General features: G+C 35.6%; 5 protein-coding genes across 5 annotated transcripts in view; 4 read left to right on the forward strand and 1 right to left on the reverse strand.

Annotated features, from left to right (window-relative positions):
• Positions 1–27,833, reverse strand: part of LOC103874503 — a 524,448-nt gene that overhangs the window by 391,738 nt on the left and 104,877 nt on the right. The window lies entirely within an intron of this gene.
• On the forward strand, positions 202–11,592 carry LOC103874488 (putative pectinesterase 52). The gene is made up of 5 exons (XM_009152915.3): positions 202–9,871; positions 10,111–10,270; positions 10,368–10,586; positions 10,962–11,212; positions 11,302–11,592. The coding sequence occupies exons 1-5, from the start codon at positions 9,657–9,659 to the stop codon at positions 11,465–11,467; spliced, it is 1,011 nt and encodes a 336-aa protein (XP_009151163.1). The 5' UTR covers positions 202–9,656; the 3' UTR covers positions 11,468–11,592.
• On the forward strand, positions 12,252–16,588 carry LOC103874489 (threonine--tRNA ligase, mitochondrial 1). Its single transcript, XM_009152916.3, has 20 exons — positions 12,252–12,531; positions 12,619–12,856; positions 12,940–12,999; positions 13,127–13,219; positions 13,360–13,434; positions 13,517–13,645; positions 13,731–13,820; positions 13,888–13,976; positions 14,053–14,149; positions 14,225–14,311; positions 14,441–14,525; positions 14,814–14,908; positions 15,007–15,039; positions 15,120–15,206; positions 15,287–15,379; positions 15,461–15,553; positions 15,636–15,857; positions 15,959–16,030; positions 16,116–16,187; positions 16,290–16,588. The coding sequence occupies exons 1-20, from the start codon at positions 12,281–12,283 to the stop codon at positions 16,383–16,385; spliced, it is 2,157 nt and encodes a 718-aa protein (XP_009151164.1). The 5' UTR covers positions 12,252–12,280; the 3' UTR covers positions 16,386–16,588.
• On the forward strand, positions 16,839–22,127 carry LOC103874824 (protein SEMI-ROLLED LEAF 2). Its single transcript, XM_009153257.3, is given in 18 exon segments — positions 16,839–17,360; positions 17,619–17,775; positions 17,944–18,018; positions 18,112–18,227; positions 18,328–18,442; positions 18,533–18,661; positions 18,738–18,955; positions 19,037–19,233; positions 19,312–20,072; positions 20,163–20,312; positions 20,396–20,474; positions 20,557–20,681; positions 20,770–20,961; positions 21,035–21,169; positions 21,274–21,314; positions 21,316–21,397; positions 21,493–21,690; positions 21,905–22,127. Coding segments are annotated over 17 exon segments (2,841 nt in total). The 5' UTR covers positions 16,839–17,360; positions 17,619–17,640; the 3' UTR covers positions 21,998–22,127.
• LOC103874491 (lon protease homolog 1, mitochondrial) lies at positions 22,037–27,725 on the forward strand. Its single transcript, XM_009152917.3, has 19 exons — positions 22,037–22,662; positions 23,037–23,102; positions 23,563–23,748; positions 23,835–23,900; positions 23,988–24,029; positions 24,127–24,249; positions 24,336–24,434; positions 24,514–24,579; positions 24,680–24,766; positions 24,855–24,894; positions 25,059–25,230; positions 25,399–25,523; positions 25,632–25,762; positions 25,863–25,967; positions 26,047–26,160; positions 26,249–26,416; positions 26,519–26,620; positions 26,693–27,325; positions 27,412–27,725. Exons 1-19 carry the CDS (start codon positions 22,264–22,266, stop codon positions 27,592–27,594), a joined length of 2,907 nt encoding a protein of 968 aa, XP_009151165.1. The 5' UTR covers positions 22,037–22,263; the 3' UTR covers positions 27,595–27,725.

Consider the following 27,833-nt stretch of genomic DNA (forward strand, 5'->3'; position numbering starts at 1 on the left):
AATTAGTACTTGAGAACAAGTACTAAGACTTGGGATGAACCTCAAAGAATAAATCATAATAATTTTTAAGTGTTTACATAAGTAAACACCTAACCATTCAATATAAATTAAAGACTTACTTATCAAACAAGCATAATCAGTAATTTCAATCAAGCAACACTTAATCCTAAAACTCATCAATCATCTATCTAGACTCACCTTTAAATCCATGAGATTGGCTAAGGAAGACTAGACTCGAGTTCAAGCTCAAGCTAATCACACTCGGCTTCTGGAACATTCTCGAATTAAAACCACCACAACGATCCGGCTGATCCGACCACTCTCCTTGACCATATGTACCAATAACATAACGGTTTGAACAAAGGTTAATCAGTCCGGTCCAACCCCAAGGTTCAAGATTCAGGACAGCTACTAAGAGAAGTTCAAGGCAACTTCAGTTCGGTTCAAACATAAATTGTTTCAGCTAAGTTGTCTAGATGATAGGGGACCATGAGCTGAACTAATATAAATTCACACAAGGGATTAAGAAATTAATCCAGAGAGGAAGATCAACAACTCAGCCAGCTGGTTATAATCTAAACTGATCTGGATCAAAAGGCAAAACAGTTTACTGGTTCAAATCAAACAATGTCTGAACTCAACTGATACACCTCTTTAAGATGAAGCCACACCAAACCTGATCAGTACCACATCAAGACAAGGTTGGACTCAATCCGAACAAAGCTGAATCGTGGTCAATCCAACATAAATGCTCACATAAAAATTATCCACACAATAACTTACATCTTTACCGATTAAAATCAAAGGCTGAAGAACATGGGTGATTCTCAACTTCAGGACACCAAATATCCAACTCTTTACCACCCAAATATTCACTGATTAAAGTCACAAGATGGTGAGAAAGGGTCGTCCAAGCTCACTTCTCTTCCCTGATTTTTTTCTGAATTTTTCAACCAATATTTCTCACAGATTTTTCTCTCTTCTTTCTCTCTTTCTCTCTGAATTTTCAGTCTGGTTTTGGAGCTTAATGAGCTCTCCCAGGAAGACCAGAGGTTAATAAATGAGAGGATACCAGCATAAAAAGAGTCAGCAAGAAAGGACAGAATTAAGAGACAAGTGGTGAGCTGAATCACACTTTCTCTCCCATGAAGTAAACTCATTTCCTTCCCATGAAGAAACATCAAGCAGCTGGTGACTTGTACATGAATTTTTAATGAATCAAGCAGACATGTAAGCAGGTGCAAGTCACATGACTGGTCCAGAAAGCAAGCAGGTGAAAATCATGTGCATCGCACATGACCGGCCAAGCAGCTGAACGGTCTTTTCAGACAGTTTTCGACCAACATTTCCCGTCCGTCGAATCTCGTCTTGCTTTCGGATAAAATCGTCCAGCTTAAATAAAAACTATCCATTTTAATTAACACTCGGTCAAAACTATCAAGGGAAGGTCTATCGACCACAAGACAGTCCCGTCGAGACATTAATCAATGGGTCGATTTTTATTTTTAATTGTGGTCGAACCAACTCCAAACTGGTCGAGCGAAATTTTTCTCAACCAAAATCCTATTCGTTCGTGAGGGTATTTACAGCGTTTGTGATGGTTGTGGTTTTAAGCGTTACTAGAGATTGATATGTACGTTTGTGTGGATGTTAGTTTTTACTTTTTTATAAATTGTTTGATGACATTTCTAAACACATAAGTTATTTGGATATTTCTAGGTTCCTACAAATCTATCCGGACCCGGAAGGATCCAAGTCCAAACCTCATCCAAAAATTTATAATATCCGAACAAAGTTTAATTTTAAACTCAAATATCCAACACCAAAAAAAAACGATCCGGACCCTGAAGATTTCGAGTCCGAACCCTGTCCAAAATTTTATAATATTCGAATAAAATTTATTTTAAACCCAAAAATCCAATACCTAAAATTTAATTTAACCAAGGAATCACTCTCACGACAAGACCCACTTTGCGTCAACTCCACCACCACCACTGCCAACAAACGTCACTCAATTCTAGAGAATAGAAAAGTGAGTTAATGGCCTTCTTTAGCAAGAGAATATCCTTGTCTCTACGAATTTGATCATCCAAGGCTGAAACAGCACTATTATGTAAATATGCTGAACACTCAAAAGTACATAAGGTGGAAACCTAGAAGGTTTGATTTTTGGAGTTCCTACATTGAACTGCTGTATGAGTTAATGGGACCAGATCATATTTTTTTTTCTGTGGTTTACTTTTTTTTACTTTTATCTTAAGTGCGCTAAACTTTATTTTCACTGTTAATTTTTTGGCTTGCATAGAATTTGACTGTATTTCTTTTTATTTGTGTGGATTGATTCTTAATTTTCATATCATTAAATTATGTAAAATTTACAATGCAATCACCATTTATCACTAACATATTTTTACTTAGCGTTGATGTTGATTAAACTGAAATTTACTAGGTTAATATTGCATTGTTTATGGGAATTGTTGTGATATATTTTTGAAATATAGAGTTATTTTGAATATTAAATGTATGTTAACACCTATAAAAACTTGTTGCACAATAAAAGTATAATATGCGTCAGATCAAACAAACACAAATATACAAATATGCATATATATATATATTTAATATGTTATAAGAATACAATGGTAATTTTTTTTAATTTGAAAGTAGTTACGAAAGACAATTCCAAATATACGTGCATATGAAACCACCATCGGTTACAGGAACAGCATATTCTTCATGGCTTGTTACATGTTTGTTGCAAAACTTTTTGCAAGCTTCTTCACAAATAGTCATATCTGCTTTTTTGGCTACTTTCATGCATTGATTCGAGATGCAGTGTTTGATACATTTTTCACCATTGGTTGAAACACAAATTTGCGCCGAAAACATCACTGTACATATAGCTACAATCATGAAAATAATGAATGATTTTTTACAAGTTTGAGTCGTCATAAAGTATATTATTAGAACAAATATGAAATTCTAATATAGTATAGTCTGATTTTGATCGTGAAAAGATGATTTTTTTTTGTAATATTGTGTTAGTCTTGGTAATTTATATAGTAAATTAATGATGACTATTTTTAACAGTTTGTTTTAAATTTTTAGTTGTTGCTCTGTTTTAACGTATATAAACCGAATAAGTTATGTGAAACTTATCTGTACTTTCTTATGTTAGTTATCTATCCAGTTTTTCTTATAACAATATAAAATATATCATTTATAACTATTGTAGTTGTATTTTAAATGATCTCATAGTATTTATTTTATGTCTAAACTCGCAAAATTATGGTTTTATTTTGAAATCCTCAAATGACAATTTTTTTTAGAAAGTATATTGTTTTAAATTAGAAAAATATTTTAAATTTTTTCCTCTAATATATGAAAAAAAACTTAATAATTAAATCATGAAGAAAATGGCTCTGAGTGCAATTTCTTTGACTATTTTTTTCAGTTAATCTTTTCACTTCTTTTGCTTAGTAACAACTGTGTTTACCACGGTTTCTGTTTTTTTCAGGCTACATCGGGGGTGGTTATCTGACGGTTCTCCACACAAGCCTCCCATCTTCGTAGTGGGCGGTTTTGACTACTACAGCGATCTGGTTTTTCGGTCAGGAAGGATTTATAACCCTTTTATATACCTGTTTAAATGTGGAAAAAAATTTCAAGCTTTCACCTTTGATAAGAAACATAAATGTCTAAGAGTTCAGGTGTTCTGAGGTCAATACCCCAATACCCTACCGATGAGACTACACCTTAAGCTCTTAAATGAGATAATTGGTGGTGATTTTGGATATCTCTTATGAGTAGTGGGCTTGAAATGGTTAGGTTTGGGAGATGAGGTCATGTACATGGAAGTACCTTATAAGATTGATACTAATTGATGTGGCTTGTCACATACAGTGGTGAAAGTGAATAGTTCAAAGGATATGCGAGTTCTTGCGTTTTCAAACTTCTTTCACAGGGTTAGTTCTTTGTTTTGCTTGTGGGCAAGCAAAGGCTAAGTTCTTTCGCGAAGTTGATATATAACATGGTTTTTACAGAGTTTTTATATTGTTAAAATAGATAAGTTCTATTTTTATTTTGTAATAAATGAAGTCGGATTATTTAGAAAAGACAATAAATAAAGTGGTATAAATTAGTTAAAATGAAAGGAAGAAATTGCAAGAAATCACTTACAAATAGGTAAGCATTATTTTGTATTTCATTTTTAATAGAATAGTTTAAACGTTTTGTACGACTGGTATATCGGTTAAAAATTAAGAGTTTGCGGGATTATTATGACTAGTTGATTACTAAACAAAGCAGCGATTTAATAATAAAATGAAAAATATTAACATTTTATATAATGATATAAATATTAAAAAATATTATTATAAGTAATGTAAAAATTCTTTTATAGAATTGTATTATTAATTTTTAAAAATTTATTTTTGGGTATAGATATATTAATATAAAAAAATTATAGCAAATACTTTTCACTACAAGAAAATGTGGTATATTACGACTACAATAGTGTCGTTGTAATTTAACATTGTCTTTACGTCTACTTTACGACGATATATAAAATCGTCGTAATGTAGACATAAGTTTGCTATGATAACGTTTCGTTATAAATTAGTCGTAAAGTAACATCTATTTAAGAACGACCTAGTCGTAGCTTTGCTACGAAAGCATTTCGTCGTAAATTAATCATGACGTTACGACTAGTTTACGACAACCTTTCTATTTCGTCGTAAAGAGGTCGTTAAATTACGTCTATTTCACATCTAATAGTTTCCATCTAATTAACGACCTTTTTACGAGGAATGCAGTTGTAAATTAGTAGTAAAGGTTATGGTGAACATAAATTGATCGTAACATTCCCACCTACCAAAATAAAAAATTTCCTATAAATATGCTCTCCTCTCTCATTCTTAAGATGCACAAAAAAATAAAAATAAAAGTTAAAAAATGTCTCGAGATATCTATGAGCTCCGGAGTTAGATGTATGCACACAAAGATTCTGCGAGAAGAGTGACAAGCAAATTTCTCAACAGAGCAGAGATATTCTTGTACCATGCCGGAAAGACGTCTTTCACGCAGGAAACATGTAAAATGTTCTGTCCATGTCGTAAATGCAAGAATACCAAGTTTGCTCAGAGTGAAACAGTTTGGAAACATAGAGTAAATAGAAGATTAACTCCACAACACTACATTTGGTTTCACCATGAAGAAGGTGATAGTAGGAATGAAGCTAGTAGTAGTAATCAATTTAAAAATATTTGTAATAGAGATGAACCGAGTTATTTGCATTCTGAAATCCCTCAGGAGGATCAGATGGTAGATACTGATAGGATGCATGATATGGTAAATTGTCGTTCTTTTATTCGCTTGTCTAAACTGATTTTTTTAAAAGTAAATGTCACAGGTAATACACGGCCCATTGTTAATAATGTATGTTGGGTTAAAATATACGACAACCCTTTTGTCTAGAATATGTTTTTGTATTTTTCAATATCCATTAAGAAGCCCAATTTTCTAAGTTTATAGGTAGATTTAAGGATTTTTACTAATTAACATAATAAAAATTACCAATAGCAAATAAATTACATAAAAATTACTAAGAATAAAATTTTGTAATTTTTAAACTCACAAAAATAATTTCTATGATAACGTTTTGACTGTTGAATATCCAAAAATATTATTATGCAAAAGGGTTCAGATAAAACTCGGATTCCCGAATCAGAAGAACCAAATTAAATTTGGTCCGAAAAATAGTATCGAATCCGAACTAAAACCGGCAAAAATTCGCATGGATTCAATTTTTTTGTATCTAAAGAAGTAGAACTGAACCTAATCCAAACCGTAATATTACAGGTATCCGAATATATTTGAATCATATATAAATATATATATATATATATATACATAAATATTTTAATTATTTTTAGTTTTAATATCCAAAATATATAAAATATTTTCAAATTTTCCAAAATACTTAAAAATATATACAAATAGTCAAAAATAAATATCTAAAATAGAAAAACAATACTCAAATCACCAAAAATACTTAAAATATATATTGATTCTCCATCTAAATATTCAAGTCGAACCAATTTTTATGTTGAATTTAGGTATTTTGATATGTTATTCAAATTCATATGTTAAATATTAATTTTACTTTTATATTTTTAGAAATTCAAGTACATATAAATTTAAATGTTTAAATACAATTTAAATGGGTTATCTAAATCCAAATCGAACACGAAAAGATCTGAACTGAACTTGGACCGGAATATATAAATACATGAATAGGGGTGAATTCTTCAAACTCAAAAACCCAAAATTCGAATAGACCCAAACCAAACAAGTATGGATACTAACATCGTATAAATACATTTGAAAAAGATAATTAATCATTTTGATTTATAAAAATTAAAGTAAACATCCACGCGGGCGCGCGGATCATAATCTAGTTAATGGTTAAATAGCATTGTATTAGTATAAAAATCCAATATAATTCTCACCATATCACTTTAATTTTTTGGTGTCACACTTTTGAGAAACTAAAATGTGAAAATTTTAATCAATTTGTTTTTAAAAAAATTTCTCGATCTACATACAATTTGAAAAGATATACCCACATTTTAATATTTATTTTAATATTTTTATTTTTAAAAATGTAATGAATTTTTTTTTTAAGATTCCAGATAAAGTTTCATTTATCTTACAACTCAATTTTCAATCATGTTTATTATTTGATTAATTCCATTTTATCGATTAGTGAGATAGTAAATTTGTTGCCTTATGAATCTCAACAAAGAAAATCGTCTTTCTGATCAAAGAGAAATATTTTTATTCATGTACAATAAAGGTGGTAAATTTTTTGGACAATACATAATAATATTATGTATCCATTTTGGATGAAAAAATTGGAACAAATCTTACAATAAATATGAATCCTAGATTTGAAACCTGATAGGAAATAATTTAGGAAAAATTGCCAAAAGAGAATAAAAATTCGGTATGGTTTTCTCTTTGGTATAATTACATCATTAAGTTGTCCCTTTGGTATAATGTTTTTAATAATCCCAAAACTAACCCTTGATTAATCAAATTAATCAAATTAATACATTTTAAAAGTATTTAAATATTAAAAAACGAGTTAAAAATAAAATTAAAAAAATAATATATATATATATATATATATATATATATAATTGGGAAAAACCTTAGGATAGCACTAAAAAAATTTATGTCACAAATATAGATTCTAAAGATCAAAATGACCAAAATGTTTTATTAAAGATAAATATACATTTATACTCTTAGGGTTAAATAATTCAAACCTTAGAGTTTAGAGTTAAGGGGTGGAGATTTGGGATTGAGATTTTAAATTTTATAAAATAAAATATTCAAAATTTGAAAAAATTTTTTTGAAAAAGTTTGAATTTGAAAACTTATAATCTAAAACTATAAAAAAAATATTTTTTTTAATTTTTTTATATATATTTAGGGTATTATGGTTCTTTTACCTATTAAATGAAACATTTTGGTCATTTTCCTCCTTGTGATCTATTTTTGTGACCAAAACTTAAAAATGGTCTATTTAGGAGAATTGCTCTATATAATTTTAAGTCACTATTTTAGAGTATATTAATAAAAATAATATATTTGACGTTTTTATATTAATATAAATTTTCTGATATAAACAATTGAATTCAAAATAATTATATTAATAAATACATTACTAAAAAAATGAATATGTTAATAAAAATTTAATTAACATAAAGAGCATACAAAAAAATAATATTTTTTTTACAAACTGTACATTTAAATTTACAAATATTTCCAAAATATTGACTAAAAGTTTTTAGTCGATATTCAACAATTTTTAGTGTATGTTAACTATTTTATAAATTATTTAAATATCTTAAACATTTTTAAATATTTTAAATTTTTAATCATATTTTGATAAATAATTTTATACTTTAATTAGTCATAATAAGTAACACTTATATACTAATATTTTTACGATACTTATATACTTTAATTCAATTATTACTTTTAATATATAATGTTAATTAAAAATAGAATATTCTCTTGCATAGAATGGATAATAACATTTATATATTCCCCGTGATATACACAATTGAATTTCAAATAATTCTATAAATAAATATATTAATAAAAATAAAAAAATTATACGTAAATTATTTTTAGTCAATATATGTTTGTAAATATATCAAAAAATATATGTTTATAACTTTTAGGCAAGCACAAAGATTACAAATATTTTTTAGAATATTTTTGTGACCAAATATACACTTTTTAAGAAGTTAGAATATTTCAAATATTTATAGAATATTTTCTTAACTGAAATTTTCTAAATTTTCGCAACAATCAGGTTTTCTTATTTGTAGAAGATACTTTTTACATAGCGTAGAACGAAAACAAAAATTCTACAAACAGATTCTACCTCATGCAGCCGTCAGAGTAATGTTTAGATTTCACGTTCCGAGAGTTGTAGAATACGTAATAAAAATAGAAGATGCATTCTACAGAAAAGTAGCTATCTTTACAATTAGTAGAATTCACATTTCCCATATTTAGAATTTTAAGTAAAAGTAGATTGTTCGTTTTAAAAAAAGTAGATGAACTTGTTTAATTTAGAATTTACTTTCTACTAACCCATATTCCATAGAAGATGAATTCTACTTTTAGTAGAACGTAATTTTAAAATTTAATTTATCAAGTTTTTCAGTCAAAAAAAAAAGAGTTTGTGTATATGAATGTTTTATCAATTGTTTCCATTTTTTACAAAATTTTTAATTCATAAAACTATTTATTTCATTAACTTTTAGAATTGGAAAGGGTAAAAGAAAGAAAAAGTGGACAAAATTTTTTTTATACCAAAAGGACAACTACGCTGAACTTTTGTTCCGTTTTGGCAATTTTTCCAATAATAATTTACCACTTGCTTGACCAGACAAAAATGTGATATTACTTGTGATAATATTTTAGACATGATAAGAACTAATTTATCATGTGCTTGACCAGACGAAGACGTAGTTGTACTTTAGTTTTTATGTTACTTTCTCAACCAAACAAATTTTTATGTTAATTTTAGTTTTTGATGACACTTTATTCAAATTTACATTTGTATATTATTTTTATTTTTAGCTTTTTAAAATTGAACATATAATTCAATTTAAATTTTCTTACATAATTTAAATGGATACTTGAATCCGAAGAAAAGCAACAATGATCCGAACCAATTTAAAGTTTATAATCTGAACGAAATTCAATCTCCAAAATTCAAAACTTGAATAGATCAAATCCGAACTGAACATAAAAGTCATGAAGGAATACCCGAAACACCTACCCCTTAGTAAAATATAATCAGTCCGCAGCATATCAATTAAGCCAAAATTCGATAAATTGAAATGTTGAGTCAATTTAATAGTTGTAATAAAGAGAAAGTTAGATTCAGAATATATCCTATATTAAATAGGAAATATACTATTCCACTTAAAGCAACAAAAAAAATTCAGCCCTCACTACCGTAATCATATTACAATTAAGAGTCATATTACAATTTCATTCTCATCCTCTCATTATTCTTTCTTCCCTTCAATTTTTTTTTTCACAAATACGATAAAACTTAAATAAACATGCCTGGTTTGTTCATCTTCATAGCTTTGCTTCTGAGTTCTTGTACTGGATTGTCGACAGCAACTGATCAAACTTGTGGTAACAAAGTGGTAAACACAATCTTCGTTGACCTAGCCGGTTCAGGAAAACACAGAACCGTTCAATCTGCCATTGATTCTGTTCCTGAACCCAATTCTCAATGGATCAAAATCAAAATAAAAGGAGGTGTCTACGTGTAAGTAAAGACCAAACTCGCTACAGTTCTTTTTGTTAATATATTTGTTCCAGTTTTCGAACGCAGCGTTCTTAACCGCGGTTTTATAGCGTTTGATATTTCCTAGATTTCCATTTCTTAAATAAAAATTTAATACGTTTAGCTTGTCCGCTTGATCTTCTTCCCTTAAAACGTTTTGGAATCCTGGTTAAAGCAAAGTACAATTAATCTTTTAACATAGTTTTGTGATGATGAACCAGAGAGAAAGTGGAAATACCGTTGACGAAACCGTGCATAATAGTAGAAGGAGAGGGACAAAGAGTCACGACCATCACGTACAATGCTCACGCAGCCACTGATGTCAGCTCCACTTTCACCTCCCACCCATCCCATGTTGTCGTCAGAAACTTAACAATCATGGTTACGTAGCCTCTATATTATCTTTGACTATATAACCTTTTTTGACGTGACAATATTCTAACATGACTATAATTTTCATATGTAATATTTGTGGCAGAATTCGTATAATCGTTTGAGTATTCGAAGTAGACCGAGTTGGGATATAAAGCCAGCGGTAGCGCTTACGGTTTATGGCGATAAATCAGCGTTCTACAACTGCGGTTTCTTGGGGTTACAAGATACGTTGTGGGATGTTCAAGGCAGACATCTCTTCAAAAACTGTTACATCGAAGGTGCTATTGATTTCATTTTTGGTAGTGGCCAATCTATCTACGAGGTACGCATATATACCTAATCTCTCTCTACAATCATAGACTTAGACTAGAGTGCTTTTTGCTAGCTACTATTGTTATATAGCATGGCCGCATAAACAGCACTTTATCACTATTTACACAAGAATTGTTACATTCACACAACACAATCTTTTCATAAAGCCTTTTTGGTTGATAGCAAAAGTAAAAGCAGATCGATGAACTATTGAACTATTTGCCAGTATAATTATACAATGATTTCTTTATAGAATGATGTGGTATAAACGGGTAATTTTTGTACCATTGCCATCATTCTTTGTTAGTGACACCAAAAATTAAGATATACGTACAAGACAGACGTTTTTTTTTAAGATGAAAGTTTATGTAAAATGTTTTGACAGGACTGTCATATAAATGCAACGGCGGGCGTATTGGCACCAATAGTTAACTTTGGGTACATAACGGCTCAAGCAAGATGGAGTCTCAAGGACCCGAGTGGGTTCGTGTTCTTACGTGGAAGTGTTACAGGGACCATGAATGTATACCTTGGACGAGCCTATGGTCCATTCAGCCGAGTCATTTTCTTCCAAACAGATCTCGCTTCTGTCGTTGTCCCTCAGGGCTGGTTCCCTTGGAACTACGCTGGCCACGAGTAAGCACATCTTTACATATATATATATATATACCCCGGCCAATTCATTTGCTTTAAAAATAACCATATTTGTAATTTTTTGTGTTTAGATCAAGGTTCACGTACGCAGAAGTTGAGTGTAAAGGAGCAGGATCGCATTTATCTAGAAGAGTTCCTTGGATTAACAAAGATGTTTCTACGCTCGCTAAGGACCAATTTGCTACCTACTCTTTCATTGACCAAGATGGATGGCTCTCTAATATTCCTCCTTTCTAATGAAACTTGCTTTAATTTGTTGTTACCAAATTATTTTCTACTCTTGTTGGATAGAATATTATTGTGTTTAATCTTCTTTATACAGTGTTATTTTTGTGGACATACTACCATTTATCTCTAAAGCATGTGTTGCCTACTAAAACGTTCTCATCGTTTTGTATCGTTCTTAAACTTTATATATCAGTTGTTGCGGCCTCTTTGATATTGTGCAGCTTGCTGAGAAATCCCACTGACGAACAACGACGGCTCTTCTTCTTCGAATATATTACACTGAAAAGTCTTGTTTTTAGTTGGTTTCACTTTCTTTTTATTTATTTAAAAATAAAAGAAATCATGAGTTATATAATCTCACTGGTGTATAAACTCATGAGTTAATCTTACTTGTATATAAAATCTACCTCAAATCTCAGAAAATGTCTTATGAACAGAAAAAAAAAGTCTTATGAAGAACAAGTGCATGTCTTAAAATTTTAGGATTGAAGACAATTTAATAAGAAACTTAACAAAAAGTTTGGTTTAAAATTTTAGGATTGAAGACAATTTAAAATTTTAGAGGTAATGCCAACGTTTCGATATAAGAAAAGGCAATGTTCTATTTAGCTATGTCCCTGACCGGTTTTGTTTGTGAAGTTGATGAAGTCGACTTCTGATTGGAACCGGCTAATCCTAAATTAAATTTCTACCAAACCGAACCGAACCACCCAATTTCAACTAGGCTGGTTTGGATTGTCCCGGTTTAATATTTTTTTTTGTATCTCCAAATGAAAAAGCCCTAGGGCCTCGCCTCACTCAGATAACAAAAACCTTTATTTGATGCTCCTCCGTCTCTCGGCTCGCTCTATCCTTCGTTTCACTGCTTCTCACTCTCACTCTTATCCCCCTTCGCCGCCACCCTCTCGCTCAGCCTCCCTCTCCTCGTTCTGCACCGTTCCATCAATGGCAGCTAGCAATCAAAAGAACGAGGCGTACCTCTCCGCCGTCATCCCCAAGCGCATCACCCTCTTCGAGCAGATCCAAGCCGATCAGCTCGAGAAGCTCAAGTCGCTCCCGCACGATCCGATCAAGTAATCACAATCTATACAACCACTATGGTTTGTTTCATCGAAGCTTTCAGTTGCTTAAGAGATCGATGTTGTTTTGTGTGTTGACAGGATTACGTTGCCGGATGGGAGCGTGAAGGAAGGGAAGAAGTGGGAGACGACTCCGATGGATATCGCCGCTCAGATTTCGAAGGGTTTGGCGAACTCTGCGTTGATTTCGTCGGTCAACGATGAGCTTTGGGATATGAGTAGGCCGTTGGAAGGGGATTGTAAGCTTGAGCTGTTTAAGTTTGATAGCGATAAAGGGAGGGACACTCTCTGGCACTCTAGTGCTCACATTCTTGGTCAGGTAATAAGAGTGTTTTAAGTTTTATCTTATTTGATGATTAAAAAGTTTTAGTCTTGGCGAATGATTTGGATCTTGGTGTGCAGGCTATTGAGCAGGAGTATGGGTGTAAGCTATGCATTGGACCATGTACAACGAGAGGGGAGGTAAGAGCTGCTTGTGTGTATGTTTTGTTGAGTAGAACAAGAAAGGAGGAAACCATTAGGCTGGTTTTGCTCTTTGTAATGCTGTGTAAAGGTTATCGTTGATGTAAGTTGTGGATTGTTATTGCAGGGTTTCTACTATGATGCATGTTATGAGAAAGACTTGGGGCTGAATGACAATCACTTCCCTAACATCGAAGCAGGTGCTGCCAAAGCTGCTAAGGTATTGTTTCTTCGTTAGTCTCCTAAGTTTTAATATATGTTGTGAACAAATTACTTTTTTTTTTTCAAACCTTTTAAGTAAGAATCGAATGAATAGGTCACCCAACTTTTAATTCGCATTCTCTTCTATTTACATCTCAGGAAGCGCAACCATTTGAAAGGATTGAAGTGACAAAAGATCAGGCATTGGAGATGTTTTCTGAAAACAAGTTTAAGGTGTGTTAAAGCTAGATATTATTATCATTAAAATTGTTATAATTTGATCTGTGGACTCATACTTCTGCTGTTAATCATCTAGATTGAAATCATCAAGGATTTACCTGCAGACAAGACCATTACTGTCTATAGATGTGGGCCTCTTGTTGATTTGTGTCGTGGACCGCACATACCAAACACTTCTTTTGTGAAAGCTTTCAAGTGTTTGAGGGTGAGTTACTTTTATGTCTCTAGCAATTACATCTATGCAGATTCTAGTTTTGTTTCTTGTGTTGAGCAAAATATTTTTTTCTCAGGCCTCATCAGCTTACTGGAGGGGTGACAAAGAGCGTGAGAGTTTGCAGAGAGTTTATGGGATATCTTATCCAGATCAGAAACAGCTGAAGGTACCCAATTTCCTTAAAATTATTTGAGTATGCATAATATCGATTGTCTTTGTGTTGGTTGCTGCAGAAATATCTTCAATTCCTAGAAGAAGCTAAAAAGTATGACCACAGACTATTGGGCCAAAAGCAGGAACTTTTCTTTTGTCATCATCTCAGGTTTGTTCAATGTCACCCAACAGTGTTTTCCTCTTCATGTTTCACTATACTGATATATAATCATTTTGAGCTCCAGCCCTGGGAGTTGGTTCTTTCTTCCACTCGGCACTCGTGTATATAACAAGTTGATGGAATTCATTAAGGAGCAATACTGGAAAAGGGGTTACACTGAGGTTTTTTCTAATCTCTCATCTCATATTTGACATACTTGATGAATTAGGGTCGCTAAATTAAACTTGCACTGGCAGGTCATAACGCCAAATATGTACAACATGAATCTGTGGGAAACTTCTGGACATGCTGCAAATTACAAGGAGAATATGTTTACTTTTGATGTAAGTGTACATGGAAAGCTTAAGAGTCCCCTTGACTCTGACTCTTCAGCATGCTTCTCCCTTGAAGCCAATGTTTGGCCTAGGTTTTATTCAACACGTGAGTGACTTTTCTGAATGTTCCTTATGTAGATTGAGAAGCAGGAGTTCGGACTCAAACCTATGAATTGCCCTGGTCACTGCTTGATGTTCCAACACAGGGTTCGCTCATACAGAGGTGCGACTTTGTTCCAGTAGTGCATTTTGGTATAATCAAAAACAGATTAGGAATGATATTAGTATTTAGTAGTAAAAATTAAAATTCACTGCATAACAGATTATCAAAACTCTAGCGGATTATTCGGTGCTAATTTTAGTAGAATAAGACTTTGCTCCAAAGCATAATTTTTGCCTCGTTACAGACAATATAGATAACGTTTCCCTTTTACTAATCTTACTAAAGAAGTTGACAAGTCTATCATTTGTCTTTGCTGACATTCTTTTTTACGGCTTATATGGTCTGTAGAGTTGCCTATTAGACTGGCTGACTTTGGAGTGTTGCACCGTAATGAGGCAAGTGGAGCCCTTAGTGGGTTGACTCGTGTCCGGCGGTTCCAGCAGGTATATTTTATATCCTTGTTTACTTTGCTTATTTATTATTTTTACAGTTCCATGTTACATATTTGTTGCTTAATACGACAATCGCGAACTTGTTTCAGGATGATGCACACATATTCTGTACAGAGGATCAGGTTTGTGATACACTTGTGTCTTGCTATGTTGGACCTCCTTTTCCTCCCATTTTGTTTAGGAGAATGTTATCTGTTTGCAGGTTACGGAAGAAGTCAAGGCTGTGTTGGAGTTCATTGACTACGCTTACAAAATCTTTGGCTTTACCTATGAGCTAAAGCTCTCAACGGTACCATATCGGAAAATTCTTTATAATTTGCCTGATATGTTCCTATGGCCCATTATTTACCTGTGAATTTAAAATTTCAGAGGCCAGAAAAGTACCTTGGAGATTTGGCAACATGGGATAAAGCTGAAAATGATCTCAAGGTAGCCCTAGATGCCTTTGGAAAGACATGGCAGGTATGGGCACGTATTGATGAATGAATACTCAAAAGTTTATTCACTCGTCCGCATTTATTCTGAAGTGTGTTGTTTTGGCAGTTGAACGAAGGGGATGGTGCATTCTATGGTCCAAAGATAGACATCACTGTCTCTGACGCACTTAATAGGAAGTTTCAGTGTGCTACTTTACAGGTTATTGTCCCAAACGCTTTTTAAGTTTTTTTTATAATCCGTGCATGAATTGACTTGTATGTTTCTTGTTGCCTCATACCAGCTCGATTTTCAACTTCCCGATCGCTTCAAACTGGAGTACTCAGGTGATGACGAAGCGAAGAGGAATAGACCTGTGATGATACATAGAGCCGTGTTGGGATCTGTGGAACGTATGTTTGCCATATTGTTGGAGCACTACAAAGGAAAATGGCCCTTCTGGTTAAGTCCGCGACAGGCCATAGTATGCCCTATATCAAAGAAGTCTGAGGAATATGCATTAAAGGTTAGATTCGTGGCTACACTCCTTATGACCTGTGGTTCTTGTTGACTTATCTACAGCTTATAATCTCTGGCTTTTCTCTCGTCTCTTGTACATCTAAACAGGTGAAAGAACAAATTCATGAAGCTGGGTACTATGTTGATGCAGACATAACAGACAGAAAGATCGATAAAAAGGTAAACAGTTCTCACGTTCATGTTCCAGTTTTGTTTTGTGTCTGGCTGGTTTCCCAACATTTTGACTTGAGTGATATGATTGTAGGTGCGAGAAGCTCAGCTTGCGCAGTACAACTACATACTTGTAGTTGGTGAAACCGAAGCTGCTACGGGACAGGTTAGTGATTGGGTTATTCAGGGTCTCTGGAGCTTAGCTAATTTTTGTTTTGTCTGAACATTTGAAGACCATTCTGTTTTGTTGTTCTTTGAAAATTGGCAGGTGAGTGTACGGATAAGAGACAGTGCAGCCCACTCAGTGAAGAGCATCGATGATTTGCTGGAAGAATTCAAGACCAAGACTGCCGAGTATCAATGAGATGCGACTCTTAAAAAGTTCAAAGCCTGTTCGACCAAAACAAAAAAATGTGCAAGCCTTTATTTTTTTCTGATACATACTGTTTTTGTTTTCAAATTTTATTTTGCAAAAGTAGAGTGAGACCAGATTGAAGTGTTTACTTATCTTTTGTCATTAAACCATATTCTAAAGTTTCATAACTTTTCTAGCGATTTTGCTTCCTATCTTTCTACCTCGGGTGGTTTGTTAAAACTTGTAGCAAATAGTATGCTTAAGGTATTAAATACAAATTCCAGGCTCGCGCTCAGTCAGACAGTCTATAAAACTCCCCTTAAAAATATGATATTTAATCTGATTTTTAATTCGAATTAACCTAAAACTGGAGTCAAATCAAAATTATTCGAACCGAAAGCTAATTTTGTTATTCCAACCGAAAACTAAAAAAACCAAACTACTTCTAAATATTCGAATGAATTCTAAACTAACTAAAACCGAAATCGAGAACCGAAAACCGAATGTGCAGGGGTAAAACCCTGACAATAGCAAATAAAAGGTCCACAGCACAAATTGATGTTTTACTGATCAGACTACGTAAAGTCAGGGGGGGGGGGGGGAGGCAATTGTATACAATTAAAAATAATTTGACGATTTGGCGATAAATGAATAACTGTGGCCGGGGGTCAAATTTACAAAAGAAAAAATCAAAACTGTTGGTTGCCAACAAAATCAAATTGGTTGGTTGGTTTGTTGGATATCATATAATCGACGGAAGCTTCTGACACAAGACAGGAAGACCTAGCTAGAGCTACTCTTCTGTTTTTTTTACTAGTTTCAAAAGAAGAGAAGAAACAGAAGACACATCTCACGTCACGTGCTCTCTCTCTCTCGAAATACAAGTTTGTAATCAAAATCACGCGCCTTTTCTCTCTGAAAACCACTTTCCAGTTTCACTTGGCCTCTCTCTCTCCAGATCCGTCCCCCAGGAGCTCTATATATGTATGCGTCTTCATATCTCTTTTATCTGTTTACTCATTCCCCTTCTCTGATTCCTACCCACTTTTCTTCTATTATCTTCACATTCGTTAGGTTTTTGATGTTTGAACCTCGACAAGTTTTCCTTTTTAGTTACAGTTTTGAATTTCCAAAGTTCGAATTTCCCCTGCAATTGCTTTAGCTTAGCAACTTTGTGTCCCCTAGGATTTAGGATTCTTTTGTCATGTGTTAACACTCAGACAACACTTTCTTCTTCTTCAGAGTGTTTGTAGAGAAAGACATAATGGGGTTTATCTCAAGGACTGTTTTTCCAGCGTGCGAGCGTGTCTTCGTTTGTTGTCCTGCTTACGGGCCGAGGTCTCTACATCCCGTCAAGCGTTACAAGTTACTCCTCCTCGACATCTTCCCCAAATCCCCTGTAAGCCTTTCCTTCCACCACCTTATTTGTTTAAAGTTTCCACTTTTTCAATCTTTGCTTCTGAGCATCTCTCTTTGTGTGCTATTTGTAACAACTTAATATGCGGCATATAAGTTTTGATTTGTGGATTTAAAAACGTGCTTGGGTACTTTAATGGTCTCTCTGTAGGATGGTGCACCAAATGAGAGAAAGATTGTCAAATTATGCGAGTATGCTGCCAAAAACCCAGTCCATATCCCCAAGGTATATTTTGTTTTTTCTCTTTTGAATCTTACTACTTAGTTGATAAGGTGGAGTCTTGTGCATTGCTAAGTGTTTGTTATGTGGCTGTCACAGATTGCTAAGTGTCTTGAAAAGATGTGTTACAAGGACCTTCGATCCCACCAGATGAAGTTCATCATTATTGTCACTGAGGCTTACAACAGCATGCTTTTCCATTGCAAGGATCAGATGTAAACCTTTCTATTATCCAATGCACAAAAACTTATATATTTGGATCATTCTTAACTTTTTTTACTAACACTTGTGTATTTTTTTCCCTTCTTATTAAAGGTCTTATTTCGCTATGAGTTTGCTGAATGTGGTTACAGAACTACTTGTCAATTCAAAGCAGGACACACCAACCATTCTTGGATGCCAGACACTGACAAGGTTTATTTACAGCCAGGTAAAATCTTAGTTGGACCAGATTTTAAAAGTTAATGGCTAAGGTTGATAATGTGAAGTATCTCACTCTTCATCTGGTATGAATAAATAGGTTGATGGAACTTACACGCACAGTCTTGAAAAATTTGCGCGTAAAGTTTGCTCATTGGTTCGTGAAGAAGGTGATGAACATCAAAATTTGGGCCTGAGAGCATCTGGACTGCAATGCCTTTCAGCGATGGTACTACAACCTGGTTCTTTTCCATCTTCCCAAAAAAGTTTCTATCCGGTTTTAATCATGTTTGTTTCTTCATCAGGTGTGGTTTATGGGAGAGTTTTCACATATCTTTGCCGCTGTTGATGAGATTGTACATGCCGTTCTTGATAATTACGAGGCAGGCATGATCGTTCAGACCAATGTAGATAAAGAAGAGCAAAAAAACTGTAACTGGGGGAATGAAGTGATCAGATGTGAAGGCCGAGGAGCAGGAGTCAGACCGAAAACTGCAAGAAAAGATCCGGCTCTATTGACTAAGTAACTAACTCTATCCTCTAATTTTTGCTGTCACTTTTTTTGTTTGTTTTCAGTCAGTTACTTAAGTGTTGATTGTTTCAGAGAAGAGACTGAGATGCCCAATGTTTGGGCACAGATTTGTCTTCAGAGGATGGTTGATCTGTCTAAAGAAAGCACAACTCTGCGGCAGATCTTGGACCCTATGTTCAGCTATTTTACCTCTAGACGCCAGTGGACTCCTCCAAACGGTCTGGCCATGATAGTTCTGTCTGATGCAACATACTTGATGGAAACCTCTGGTAATGTACTTTGTCCCTTGTCTTTTCTGTTAGAACATAGCTTTTTTTGTCTCACAGTTATGTTTCTTTATATGTCAGGGACTCAGCAGTTAGTGTTATCGTCTGTTGTACGTTATCTTGACAACAAGCATGTCGCCAGTGATCCTGAACTCAAGGCTTATATCGTACAAGTTGCTGGCTGTTTAGCAAAGCTGATCAGGACCAGCTCGTACCTTAGGGAGATAAGTTTTGTTAAAGACTTGTGCCGGCATCTGAGGAAAAGCTTCCAGGCAGCATCGAGATCTATTGGAGAAAAGGAACTCAACTTGAACGTGATGCTTCAAAACTCTATTGAAGACTGTCTGCGGGAGATAGCCAAAGGAGTTGGTGGTAATACACAGGCGTTGTTCGATATGATGGCTGTTTTACTCGAGCAGCTTCCTTCTTCAGGAGTTGTTGTTTCACGTGCAGCTGTTGGATCACTGTTGGTTCTCGCTCATGCATTATCGCCATCTATGCGTTCACAACAGGCTTTCTCAGACGCACTTCTTGACGCGCTTCTAAAAGCAATGCTGCATCCAAATGTGGAAACTCGTGTGGGAGCGCATGAAATATTCTCTGTGATTCTCTTGCCAAGTTCTGGTCAATCTCAAGCTGGACTTGCATCAGTGAGGAGTGATACAACCTCCACGTTTACATCTATCGCTGCTAGATTAGACAAGCTTAGAAAGGAGAAGGATGGGGTCAAGACTGAGAAGAACGGTTATAATAATAATACTCACGAGGATCTTAAGAGCTACAAATCTTCCCCAAACTTTCACAAGTTGAATTCCATGATTGATGGGAATCTAGCTGATACGGTAACGTTTTCTTTTGGTTACAACTGGATATTATAAGCTAAGGGACCATTACATGGTAATGCAATCGTCTGATACTATATTGTGATGCAGTTACCATCAGTGATGAAGTTTACTGAAGATCAAATCGGGCAATTGTTATCTTCATTTTGGATACAATCAACGCTCTCTGATATATCACCTTCAAACGTTGAAGCTATTGCTCATTCTTTCAGCTTGGTGCTTCTTTCCTTGCGACTAAAGGTCAGTATAAAGTTTTCAATATTTTTCATTTTAATAGAGGAAAAGTCTATACTTGAGCCTCTCATGATAATTTTAAAATGCAGAATACAAATGACGGGCTTGTTGTTCGAGCCTTCCAGCTTCTCTTCTCACTGAGGAATCTTTCTTTGGACCTTAATAATGGTACTGATCGATGATACTCTCTTGAACTGATCAAAGATTGAGAAATCTCTTTATGTGCATTCAAAATTTTCCTCATTGCCAGGCACATTATCGACGGTTTGCAAGCGGTTGATCCTTGCTTTATCCACAAGTACGCTGATGTTCGCTGCCAAAATATATCAAATTCCTCATATCTGTGAAGTGTTGAAGGGTCAACTTCCTGGTGAAGTGAGTTTGTTCTCAGTGTGTTATTTCAGTTATTATATTTTTCCATGGAGTTTGTGTATAACTTGATCATGTGCTCAAAATGTTTCAGGTAGATCCGTATCTCTTCATTGGCGATGACTTGCTACTTCACGTAAGAACAAATGCAAATATGAAAGATTTTGGATCCTCAGGAGATAACCAGATGGCTACTTCGATGTTGTTTGAGATGAGAAGCAAAGTAGAACTGTCCAACACTATCATAACCGATATTGTGGCAAAACATCTATCTAAGAGTATAAAGGTAAAGCTCTAAATTGTATTAAACCTGGTGTTTCTTGTGCTGATTTAACGTTACATGTATTCTCTTTGTTAAGCTCGACGAAGCTGATGTGAAGATGCAACTCTCTGAGCCATTCACACCTGATGATGCTTTCATGTTTGGTTCACGGCCTATGATTGAGCTTGAACCAAACAAAAGCATCTCTAAGGAATCGCTGCCCTTCGATGAGGTAGAGTATTCTCTCAAGTCTCAAGAGTCAAGAACCAGATTGAATTTTCTTTAAGACTTGGATGTTAAATATTATTATCTTACGCTTGTGTTACTATATTACAGGACGTACATGCAGGTTCAGTGGTTGAGGACGAAGTGACGAGTACTCTCTGTACGTTTTCACCCAAGAGGGTCCCCTTCACCATCTATTCCTCAAGTTATCAGCATTGACCAGCTCATGGAATCTGTAAGTGCAGACCGTATTCGACATAAGTTAGAAACTGGTTGATGTAGATATTGTATCTTCTTATCATTGGTTGGTTCATAAATTTGTTTGTCTAGGCGCTTGAGGTGGCGGCTGGTCAAGTGGTTGTCTCATCTGTCTCCACTTCTCCGCTTCCTTACGACACAATGACAAACCGCTGCGAAACCTTTGGGACTGGGACAAGGCAGAAGATCTCAAAGTGGTTGGCCACCGAGAACCGCCAGGTGAATGGGCTCTACAGAAATTCATTAGAGGAGTCATGTGCGCTTGAAAAGGTATCTTTCAACCTATCAAAGCAGACAAATATTAATATTGCATCTAAAAGAACCTACTTCAGTCTCGCTACACTTAATGTACTCTTGTCCTCAATAATGAAGAGAAAGGTCTTTTAACTTTATGATCCCATATGTGGCCTAGTCAAGAGAAAAACGTTGAAACTCTTATCATTTGAGAAAGGTCTTATAACATATGAGTATTAATGTTATACAGGTAACAGAAGATAATAGGAGAGAATCGTGGTCCATGATGAGTCTGCCTCCAACTAGTCCCTTTGACAATTTCCTCAAAGCAGCAGGAAGATGATTCAATTAAACTTAGATGAATACTAAACTCTCACGTAGATATTAGCACTATTGATATGGGGTTTTGTAGAGCTAACTATCTAGGCCAAGCACACAGCGTGTAATGATTTAGAATCAGTAGTTGAAAACCATTTGCGTTCTTGTCTTAAATGGAAGTTTAATTTTAATCATCAAAACTTGAGCTACTAATGAACGAGACCGACCCTAAACGACACCGTTTGGTCATCTCTGTTCCTATAAAGCTGAGATTTTGCGTCGTGGGGGTTTATGAAGGGCTTTGATACTAACCTCCGTCTCCAAGCTTCTCCACAACTCTCTAATGTTTTCTTGCCTAAAAAGCTAAGCGTAACAAACCTCAACTTCAGATCCTCTTCCTCTTCCTCTCCAGCAATGTTGAAGCTTTTCTCTTCTCGAGTCCACCATCTGACTCCGGCGATTCGTCCGGGGCCCCGCGCAGTGGACTCTCCGCTGTTCAAAGCGCTGAGTCAGCTCACCGGGTTGAATCGGAGATCGAGTTCCCTGGGTCACCGTGTTTTCTTCTGCTCCGATAGCGCGTCCGACGCAGAGGCGGCGGCTGAGGTAGCTGAGGCCGAGGCTGAGGTAGCTGATTCGAAATCTTCGTCAGCGATTGTGTCCACTAACCCTAGACCGGAGGATTGTTTAACGGTTAGCTCAATTTGTACTCAAAGGCTCAGTTTTTTTTCTGTTGTTCCCTGGGAAATGCGTAAAGGTTGTGACTTTATTGGATCGTTGGTTAATTCAACCTCATTCTTGTTGAAATGAATTTTAAAGTTGTAAGCTTTAGTTATATTCAAGTGGGCTAGATTGTGTTGTTTGTAAGTGTAATGACTTGGATGCTGGTAATGAGATGCTTTTCGTCTTTGTTCTATTTAATGGGAGGGGGATTTGAAGCATCCACGGTGGTTTTGTATTGCGTAGATAGCGTTTTTGAATCTGGATTTGAGCAAAACTTGTGGCTTTTGTGAGCTTTTATACATTTGAATCAGCGGGTTTTATGTTTCTGGTTGTTTTAATTGCAGGTTCTAGCATTGCCAGTGCCACATAGGCCTCTTTTTCCTGGGTTTTACATGCCAATCTATGTCAAGGTTTGTCTATTCATTTCATCCTTTTTTATGGCCTTAGTGCATTATACAAAGCATGAGTCTTGTTTAGACCTCGTACATCTTATCGAATTCTCTCTGAATTGAACTGTGTGTGGGCCTAACAACTCTGGATTTGATATCGTATCTCTTGGTGTTTAGTAGAGCCAGGGTCATTGATTATCCTAGACTCCTAGTTACAAGAAAAACTGGAGAGAAAATGAGTTGAAACCACGTATAATGTGAAATGCCTGGTGGTTGTATTGCTGCATATATATAATTTTTAGCTGCATTTGACGCACAGATATTGATTTGTGACCTCGTCGTTTCTTGTATTGTAATCTTTCCTGCATGGGTCATTTGATGAGTTTGGAAAATTGCTAAAAAGTACTTAACTCCAACCATAGTGATAACATTATCTTTGGTTTTGCGTCTCTAAGCAGCATGTGCTTTTTGCTGTGTTCAGGATCCTAAAGTACTCGCAGCCTTACAAGAGAGCAGAAGAAGACAAGCTCCATATGCTGGAGCTTTCCTTCTGAAGGATGCCCCATCAACTGATTCATCTTCAAGCACCGAGACAGAGAAAAACATAAATGAGCTGAAAGGAAAAGATTTGCTTGAACGGCTTCACGAAGTTGGCACACTTGCTCAGGTATCGTGTTGCTGTGTCTGTTTGGTGTCCAAGTGATAAAATCATTAGACATGACTAGCATTACGATTTCCCTGCTGATTTTCCAGATTTCAAGTATCCAAGGGGACCAAGTTATCCTCGTTGGTCACAGACGGCTTCGCATAACAGAGATGGTAAGTGGGTAGAGTATCATGTTTCACATGTGTTCTTTGGTTTATCAAGTCACTTCTTTAATGGAGAAAGTTGTGTCATTTATTCAGGTGAGTGAAGAACCACTTACGGTCAAAGTCGATCATCTTAAGGTAAATTCTATGCTTTTTCCTCGTATGATGTAAAGACTTCTGTTTGGTTCTCCTTTTCCAATTTCTGTAAAGCATGAACCTTTTTTCTTTTTTGCAGGATAAGCCGTTTGACATGGACGATGATGTCATCAAGGCAACATCCTTTGAAGTTATTTCAACGCTTAGGGATGTGTTAAAGACAAGCTCACTCTGGAGAGATCACGTCCAGACATATACCCAGGTATGTTCATGATTTTTCACTTGCGCAGGTAAAAAAGTTTTAGGATACAAGTATCTTAGTTGATGATGTCTTTTAAATTTGTGTAGCATATAGGTGATTTCACTTATCCACGGTTAGCCGATTTTGGAGCGGCAATATGTGGTGCAAATAGGCATCAAACTCAAGAAGTTCTTGAAGAACTGGATGTAAGTAGTTTCAATATTACTGCAACTGTATGGTATTCGATGCTCGGTCAATCTCTCATCTCTTTTATTCTTGATCCAGGTTCATAAACGGCTGCGGTTAACGCTGGAATTGATGAAAAAAGAAATGGAAATTAGCAAGATTCAGGTATTTCATTTTATTACATTCTTGTGTGTTACAACTAAGGAGCTACTTATCCGATAGCTGTTTGATGTGAATAGATACTTATGTTTTGAGCCTTTTACAGGAAACCATAGCAAAAGCAATTGAAGACAAAATTAGCGGTGAGCAACGCCGTTACTTGCTAAATGAGCAGCTCAAGGCTATAAAGAAGGTATTCTTCGGTCCGCTTCACAATTTTTTCTTGGTATATAGCGTATTTTTGAGAGATTCATTTTAATTCATAAAGTGATCCAATGCAGGAGCTTGGTGTGGAAACAGATGACAAATCTGCACTGTCTGGTCAGTACTAACTGAAAAGTATCTTCAGTTCCATGTATTCATTTTAAATCATCATAAGAGATATATAATCTTACTGCCTTATGGATCACCATGCTGCATTCATGAAGCGTCAGAGTCTTTGGTATGATTCCGAACTGCAACTTATTGTCCCTTCTTTGCTGCAGGAAAGTTTAAGGAAAGGATTGAGCCTAACAAGGAAAAGATTCCAGCGCATATATTACAAGTCATAGAAGAAGAGCTTACAAAACTGCAGCTGTTAGAGGCGAGTTCAAGCGAGTTTAACGTGACCCGTAACTACCTTGATTGGCTGACCATATTGCCTTGGGGAAATTACAGGTTTACTACTCTTGCTTTATCTTATATTTTTATTTTCTCAAGTACAGCAGTAAGTCTTATGGTATGAGAGAGACTGATAAAGATCATGGATGATTTATTCTCATCTTATGGCACCATTTATATTTGTTTTGTGTTAACAATTGAGGAGTTTGTTTATTAACTCTGCAGTGATGAAAACTTCGATGTTGTGCGGGCACAACAAATTCTTGACGAGGATCATTATGGCTTATCTGACGTAAAAGAAAGAATACTAGAGTTTATTGCAGTTGGAAGGCTTAGAGGCACTTCACAAGGTTTGAATTACTTAAACAGTAGTTGGGCCCCTTTATGATTTGATCTTGAATGATGAGAAAGAACCTGTCCTAGATTATAAACTGAGATTTGGGTAAATGTGTGACCAGGGAAAATCATCTGCCTCTCTGGCCCTCCTGGAGTAGGTAAAACTAGTATTGGTCGTTCCATTGCACGTGCTCTTAATCGCAAATTTTTCCGGTTCTCTGTTGGAGGGTTAGGAGATGTCGCTGAGATTAAGGTATAACACTATCTCTTTGCTTGCAAATCTTTGTCAAACCTTTATTACTGAACTATGGCCCGACAAACAATAAACCATTCACGTAAAATAACATGTTTAGGGGCATCGTCGAACATATGTTGGCGCCATGCCAGGAAAGATGGTGCAATGTCTTAAGAGCGTGGGGACAGCAAATCCTCTTGTTCTAATCGATGAGATTGATAAGGTAACAAAACTGTATAACCACTACTTAGCTTAAGTCAATTTTTTCTGCAAATGATATTGTTTTTATTTTCTCTCGGCAGCTTGGGAAAGGCCATGCTGGTGACCCGGCCAGTGCATTGTTGGAGCTTCTGGATCCAGAGCAAAACGCAAATTTTCTGGATCACTATCTCGACGTTACCATTGACCTATCAAAGGTTATTATTAATATGATCAGTGACCAATTAATGGAATACTATTTTGTTTCATGTGATTCTATTTAGTTGCTGATTCATTTCCCTGCAGGTTTTATTTGTGTGCACTGCAAATGTGATAGACATGATTCCCAATCCTCTGCTAGACAGGATGGAGGTGATTAGTATTGCTGGATATATTACTGATGAGAAAGTTCACATCGCTAGAGACTATTTGGAAAAAAACGCACGTGGAGATTGTGGCATCAAGCCAGAACAGGTCTCACTCTCATCCTATTCTCCATTTGCCTCCAGTTTTCTCTTTGGATAGAACAAAGAGAGTTTGAGTAAATTGTCAAGGAACCACATACTTTCTTTGCAGGTTGATGTGAGTGATGCAGCTCTTCTTTCCTTGATAGAAAATTACTGCAGAGAAGCAGGTGTTAGGAATCTCCAGAAACAGATTGAGAAGATTTACCGTAAGGTAAATTTTTTGCTGCAAGACCATGGATTATTTGTTTACTCAATCCCTCAAAATCTAACTTTTCTTTTGTAGATTGCTCTTAAACTAGTGCGCGAAGGAGCAGTCCCAGCAGAGCCTGCAGTTACAACCGATGTCGAAGAAGCTGAAATTGTGGCCAAGCTCGACGTTGAATCACCAGAGAAGGACGCTGCTAAAGAATCAAAGGAAGAGGAGGCTGAAACCAAGAAGATATCTGTTGAAAAAGTTATGATTGATGAATCAAACCTTGCAGACTATGTTGGCAAACCTGTTTTCCACGCAGAAAAGATCTATGAGCCCACACCGGTTGGAGTTGTGATGGGTCTAGCTTGGACATCCATGGGTGGTTCAACGTTGTACATAGAGACAACCGTTGTGGAGGAAGGAGATGGTAAAGGTGGACTGAATATAACGGGTCAGCTCGGCGATGTAATGAAAGAGAGCACACAAATTGCTCACACCGTCGCCAGAAAGATCTTGCTGGAGAAAGAACCAGAGAATCTGTTCTTTGCAAACTCCAAGCTTCATCTCCATGTTCCTGCGGGAGCCACCCCCAAGGACGGTCCAAGTGCAGGATGCACCATGATTACATCATTGCTATCACTTGCCATGAATAAACCTGTTAGAGAAGACCTTGCAATGACCGGAGAAGTCACTTTAACCGGTAGAATTCTTCCTATTGGTGGGGTAAGTTAGTTAGTTACTCTGGACTTCTCTCATTCTATTAATGCTTTTTTGGGTTGCTGCAAGTTTCTTACTTAAAAACATTTCAGGTGAAGGAGAAAACCATAGCGGCGAGGCGGAGTCAGGTCAAGACTATCATATTTCCAGAGGCAAACCGGAGAGACTTTGAAGAGCTGGCGGAGAATGTGAAAGAAGGGCTTGATGTTCACTTTGTGGATGACTATGGAAAGATCTTCGAGCTTGCTTTTGGCTATGACAAACAACAAGACTGATATAACTCAGAACTCACGTTGAATTCGGAACTCACGTTAACAGTTTATTTGCATTTCATTCGATCTTGAGAAAGATTTATCCAGGCAGACAATACAGAACAAATGAAATCACAGCCATTTCCTTTTGCCAATCATGTTTGCCTGGTTTCAAGCCACCATCAAATCACAACCATTTACATTTGATCAAGTTTTCACCCCTTCTGATCCGTTTAACATGTAGATTCCAGATTCTTGCATCC

This window comes from Brassica rapa, chromosome A06 (genome assembly GCF_000309985.2).
Source record: "Brassica rapa cultivar Chiifu-401-42 chromosome A06, CAAS_Brap_v3.01, whole genome shotgun sequence".
Taxonomy (NCBI): domain Eukaryota; kingdom Viridiplantae; phylum Streptophyta; class Magnoliopsida; order Brassicales; family Brassicaceae; genus Brassica; species Brassica rapa.

Bases quoted from the DNA above. Each gene is read 5' to 3' on its own strand.
- LOC103874488 (XM_009152915.3), top strand. From the start codon at position 9,657: ATGCCTGGTTTGTTCATCTTCATAGCTTTGCTTCTGAGTTCTTGTACT. The intron at 9,872-10,110 runs GTAAGTAAAGAC...ATGATGAACCAG, and splicing joins ATAAAAGGAGGTGTCTACGT to AGAGAAAGTGGAAATACCGT. The intron at 10,271-10,367 runs GTTACGTAGCCT...TATTTGTGGCAG, and splicing joins TCAGAAACTTAACAATCATG to AATTCGTATAATCGTTTGAG.
- LOC103874489 (XM_009152916.3), top strand. From the start codon at position 12,281: ATGCTCCTCCGTCTCTCGGCTCGCTCTATCCTTCGTTTCACTGCTTCT. The intron at 12,857-12,939 runs GTAATAAGAGTG...CTTGGTGTGCAG, and splicing joins GTGCTCACATTCTTGGTCAG to GCTATTGAGCAGGAGTATGG. The intron at 13,977-14,052 runs GTTTGTTCAATG...TTTGAGCTCCAG, and splicing joins TTCTTTTGTCATCATCTCAG to CCCTGGGAGTTGGTTCTTTC.
- LOC103874491 (XM_009152917.3), top strand. From the start codon at position 22,264: ATGAAGGGCTTTGATACTAACCTCCGTCTCCAAGCTTCTCCACAACTC. The intron at 24,030-24,126 runs GTAAATTCTATG...TCTTTTTTGCAG, and splicing joins TCAAAGTCGATCATCTTAAG to GATAAGCCGTTTGACATGGA. The intron at 24,895-25,058 runs GTCAGTACTAAC...TCTTTGCTGCAG, and splicing joins TGACAAATCTGCACTGTCTG to GAAAGTTTAAGGAAAGGATT.